The sequence below is a fragment of the Perkinsus marinus genome, assembly GCF_000006405.1.
Source record: "Perkinsus marinus ATCC 50983 genomic scaffold scf_1104296971186, whole genome shotgun sequence".
Lineage (NCBI taxonomy): Eukaryota > Perkinsozoa > Perkinsida > Perkinsidae > Perkinsus > Perkinsus marinus.
The window spans coordinates 117,512-122,988 of record NW_003202174.1 but is presented as its reverse complement, the minus strand read 5'-3'; the positions used below and the strand labels follow the sequence as shown (position 1 = coordinate 122,988).

The following is a 5,477-nucleotide window of genomic DNA, read 5'->3' as shown; positions in this document are numbered from 1 at the left end:
GAGAGCTTCGCGGAAAACTCTGACGCTGATGTGAACCCTTGCCACTTCGCCAATCGCAATCCTCTTCCCTAGGAAAACTCCTAACAAAACAAACAACGTGGATGAGATGGACGTCAGTGTTCTGTAAATGGCCAGCTCAAGCAGTTTCTTCAACTTTCGATTTCCGGTTCTTGCGCGTAAGTCGAGTAACAGTTGAATCAATATGCGCACAAGCGCAGTAGAACGATGGTTCTCTGAGTGATGACTGAATTGTTCAACACGCAACACGAAGAGATGGCAGCAATTCATCGTTTTTCGACAGCAGCATCTTCACGAGACAAAATTCCAAGTTCATTTCTTGAGTTCTCGAAACTTTCAACACTGGCGTGATGATAAAAAATTACGTTGCAGTATATTTTCGATTTCTTTGTTCACTAGGATTCTCCGAACCACATTCTAGTACTCGCTAGCCTTCTGCATTTGCTCCTTCACCCATCGATCTTCCTCCTGCTTGAACTCATCGATGGTGGAGGATGGGAAAGCACCTTGCCTGAAGCAGGACCATGTGACCTATTGCATATGACTTTTGGGAATTCGGAGTAGCAAGTACATTTCAGAGACTTACTAAACCCACTATAAGTCCTACATAGTGTAATTATAACTACGTTGTTATAAATATGAATATTATTAAATTCATATATAGTTATTATTAACATATTATCATCCTTTTATTAGATATAAATACTAGTTTATTAGGTTAAATAACATAATACAGAAAGGGAGTTTTTTCGATACCCGTCGCAACAGATATTTCACGAGGGAGTTGTTCTATTCGCTTGTTCACTTACCAGCGGCCACGCATCTTTTGATTCTCCAACTCCCAGCTAGGCTCCCCCGACATGAAGTAACGATCTGAAAATAAGGGAACTCATAAACGTCATCGTGTCTTCTAGAGCGTCATAGACGAATATGGAGTAGCTGATACTGTAAGCAAACTCGACGTTCAATGGACCCCTTTTGAGTTTCAAGAGAGCTCCCGAGAGTTTGATATTCGAAATTCTATCCTGAGAGCTCCCTTGAAGCTCATGCGAGATCAAATGAACAAGGCGAATGATTCACTCGTTGTGGCGAGTTGAATATTTTTTAGTGGTAATATAATAACAACGACATTAGAACCTATTAAGATCGCCACCTCTAAGCTCGCTGAGTGAATGATAAAGAACGCCATGGAAAGAGATTGTTCTGTTGCTGAATTATATACGCGGGGAAAAGCACTTTATGGGGGAATTCGTTGCAAATACTCGAAATTTAATTGTTAACAGACATCGAATTTTTATTTCGTAAACAGAGGGCATGAGTCAGGCGAGTTCGTTGTTTTACTGGTTTTCTTGTCGTAAGTGTAGCCGGCCTCGAGGAGAAATTCGTGTTGCTCGATCATGGTAAAGTGCAGCTAGCAGCAGCAGTAGCAGCAGTAGCAGCAACGCGTTGAGCAATTTCGTGGCGCGCGGTCATTTTCCCAGCGCAAGTCGACGGTGCGATCGCGTTCTTGTGAGTTTCAAGGGCGCTATTAGGACCAAATTTTACAGATGTAATACAATCCTGCGTGGGCTTTCGAAACAATAGCGCAATAGGGAAAAGGGCATGTCTCCTAATGAGGCGTAGTTCATTTCACTGGCGTCTCACCCGTTTCACGTTCATGTGGAAAACGTGATATGAAGTGAGTTTAGAACACTTAGTGAATTTCACAGGAGAAAATGATCTCATATTACGTGTTTTACGCGTTATTCACTGCTGCGTGTTTCTCGCGGGAAGTGAAATTATAACTATTTTCTTCACCAGTGTTTTTCATACCATGGGTGAAACTCCAGTGTATGTTGATTATTAACCTTTTTTTTTCTCAGGGTTGTCTGGTATTTTCATACTACCAATTCGAATAATCACAAACTTGTGATGCTATAAGGCGCTTCTGCGGCTGTTGAGGTATATTTAGAGTACAGACACCGCCGAAATAATTGTTATCATGCTCAACTGTTTCTGTTGTGTCAATTCTCCAACTCTTAACATGATTGCACTCCTTAGGAAGACCGGCTTTATAACAGGCAGAGACGGAAGGAATATAGGTGATGATATTCGGTTATCGCAAAATGGAATTAGTCCCAAGTTTATCTTTATGAAGTTAGTGCCAGAGGTATTGTCATATTATTGGGCTGCTTTCACAGATCGAGTGAGATCACAAAATCAACTGCACAATTTCTTAATCAATTCCAGTGTGAAATGGCTTAGAGATTATCGAATTTCATCTTGTCCTCACTAGAACGCATCCCATGTATTACAAGAGAATTCCGTCATTTACGGTACGATGTTGCTTGCTTATTGTTGTTTATTATGCAACCTGCATATTACAAGAGAGTTCCGTCATTTACGGTACGATGTTGCTTGCTTATTGTTGTTTATTATGCAACCTGCATATTATAAGAGAGTTCCGTCATTTACGGTACGATGTTGCTTGCTTATCGTTGTTTAATTTTCCTTCGTAATGGCTGACTCTGAACGTTTGTCTGAATTCGTTTCTCGAGCCGTAAAGGATCCCCAAGCTCGGCTGGTGGTCATCAGTAGCGGCGGCACTACAGTAGCGTTGGAGAGACGCACTGTGAGGTAAGTCCCCATTCGAGAGTGTTGACGGTTTGATGGTGTGATAAACTGGGGTGATAGACAGCGCAGTTCTATTCCTCTTCCAATTTGAATAGATTTTTGGACAACTTCTCCACGGGTAACCGAGGAGCTGGAATGGTCGAGGCTTTCTTGATGAGAAACGAGCGACAATCATTTAAGAAATATTATGTAGTTTACTTTCGTCGCAAAGGTGAGTCTCTTGGGTGTTCGTTGTTGATTACAAATCAGGTGGTAGTTGCGCTATGCCTTTCGTGCGACATTTGCCTGATGCTGGCCAACAGCTAGAGCTGTTGAGTCAGGGAGTTCACTCGGTTGAGTTCGACTCTTATATACAGGTGAAAACTCATCGAAAAATATGTTCGCTTCCTTGGTTGCCTCACTAACTATAGGAGCTCTTCGGGTAGGAATGTACAAAAACCATGTGTGAATTTTCAGGGAACTCCTCAAAATTATAATATTGTCATGAACACACGTACATGACTGTTTGTCAATGACTGACGTTCCTATACTGCATGGAGAGTTCGGCATCGGCGTTTTCAGGCGTACCCTTCACAAGAAGTTTTAAGGCGATATCTCCTCTCCGTCACCTTTACCAGTGTTACTGAGTAATGCAACTATAAACGCTTTCGAAAACATATGCATGAAATTGTTCGGGAATCTCGAGTTTTGGGATACCTGCTTCGTACTGTCTGTAGGTACTTGAGCTCTCTAGAAAAGATCTCTAAAGAAGTTAGCTCACTAGGTCCGCGAGCAGCACTCGTTTTAGCAGCCGCCGTGTCGGACTTCTACGTCCCAATGGATGAGATGCCAGAGAATAAGATTCAGAGTGGAGCTCATGAAGATACTGGACTCACGTTGCGACTAAAGGCAGTGCCGAAAGTTCTGGGGCGCATCAAATGCGAATGGTGTCCGAGAGCGCTCGTAAGTTGGCGTTGTAGGTGATGGGAAGTATGGAGGTCTCAGGTGGTGTCATTCAAGTTGGAGACTGATGCAGATATACTCTTCGAGAAAGCACGTGCAGCGATTAGAAAATATGGTGTTGACGCTGTCGTTGCGAATGTTTTAGAGGTAGCAGTTGTAGGTCGCGGGTTCAATCCCCGCGGTGGGCGAGTTGTCGAGTTGGGGTTTTTATTACGTTCAGACGCGCTATCAGAAGCTTTGGATCGTTAAGGGTGGGAAACACAGCGATGATTCTGGTCATGACTATACGACAGAGCTTATCACCAAGCCGGACTCCGGGGGTGAGTGCATTCGACTGCCCATCCATTGGTGATAGCGCAATCATTGAAATGCAATATCATGGGCATCCGAAACAGTAACGATGATATGTTAGCGCGATCGCCATGAAGTTATGAATAGAATATGTGTGTGTCTCGTCGGTGATGGAGACTTCGGTGTTTTATCAGATATTGAGGACGTATTGGTTGAAGGTCTCGAGAGGCTTCACGATACTCATATAGAGTGTTTCTCGCAGTAAACTTCTGTTGACAACTTCTGTTTCCTCGGAATTGGTCCTTGTTTTGAAGACTGGTTCGGTTCTGATATTCAGTGAAGTGTGATACTCCTAACGTGATGTACTGGTGATTTTGGACGACACTATCATCGTGAAGCTCATTCTTCTGGCCTTGTTTTGAGTCCTCGGATGTCACCGACAGGAGGGCCGAGATGTTCCCAACAATTAGGAGATGAATGGGAGTATCATCAAGTCGACTGGTACTCTCGTACTGATCCTCTTAGCTACTTATTTGCTCTCCTTAGGTACAGGCGAATGGTGCGAGATGCAAAATTGCGGAATGCCTGCCAGAGTGACTGTTTTCTCGACCTCATGCGGGAGTACGAGCGACGCCGGTGTGTGCAAGGCAACACGGCGATGGCAGAGAGTGTACCAAATCGACTTGTGAGTCGGCGAGATCGTGAGGCACTATCTGTGTTATACGTGGCGGAGATGGACCTTTTGTTCAGGTGGTCAAGCGGCAAGCATGGAGTCGTCGGAGTCTGCCGCGAGCGTGCATGTGACTGAAGCGATTAACCAGAAGAATGAGGCGATGACGATGTTGCTGAGGGACCTCCAAGAGGAGATAAGGAGTCGAGATTCCGAGCTGGCTCAGACTCGACTCGAGCTCGCGGCGAGAATAGAGGAAAACTCTAAACTAATGGCTCAAGGTATGTGTGTTCTGATATCTGAGGGCTTCGCGCAACATGATACTCTGATTATTGCATACTTTGATCATGGATGCCGATGGCATAGACATTGTGCTGTAGACTGCCAAGGCCAGCCAACACCGTTCGCTTGAGCAGACGTAGTGTGATCTGGGATATGACTTGGATCCGTGAACATTTGAGTCGAATTTCTGAGCACAGTCGATGGAGGGTTCTTATTGTTGCTTCTCGGCTAGAAGGAAGCGTTCAAAGTTGATATTCTCGAACCTGTTCGAAACATGGCCTCAGTTGGTTTCACGATAATTTTCGTCAGGCGAATCCCTAGAGGCGGCAGTCGAATTCAAATCCAATGAGATAACGCGTATGCGGGAAGAAGTGGAAGCGTTGAACGAACAACTGGACTTTCTAAAGAAGTGCGGTTTTGGGGACGAGTGGACTCTCGTTGACTATGAGGAGGCTCAGCCTGCATCATCAACTGACCAAGGCGATGGGGAGGTTGGTGCGTCCTAGCTAGGACCTGCCGTTTCAGGTTTCAGGATATCAGAGGACCTCTCGCTCGGATTCAAAAAGCATGACGTCGGCATTATGTTGAAATTATAATTTGTACCATTGACTATTTTTGGACTTTCATGTGGTGTCGCGTCAGTGAAGCGTGAGTTGCTCTC

At 44.5% G+C, this 5,477-nt stretch overlaps 1 protein-coding gene across 1 annotated transcript; it reads left to right on the top strand.

The window, feature by feature from the left end:
- Positions 1 to 2,515: 2,515 nt before the first annotated feature.
- On the top strand, positions 2,516 to 4,129 carry Pmar_PMAR006556 (Phosphopantothenate--cysteine ligase, putative; the record flags this gene model as incomplete). Its single annotated transcript, XM_002767121.1, has 8 exons — positions 2,516 to 2,634; positions 2,727 to 2,842; positions 2,881 to 2,987; positions 3,193 to 3,257; positions 3,348 to 3,573; positions 3,616 to 3,720; positions 3,794 to 3,893; positions 4,059 to 4,129. The coding sequence occupies 8 exons, from the start codon at positions 2,516 to 2,518 to the stop codon at positions 4,127 to 4,129; spliced, it is 909 nt and encodes a 302-aa protein (XP_002767167.1).
- Between the last annotated feature and the right edge of the window lie 1,348 nt (positions 4,130 to 5,477).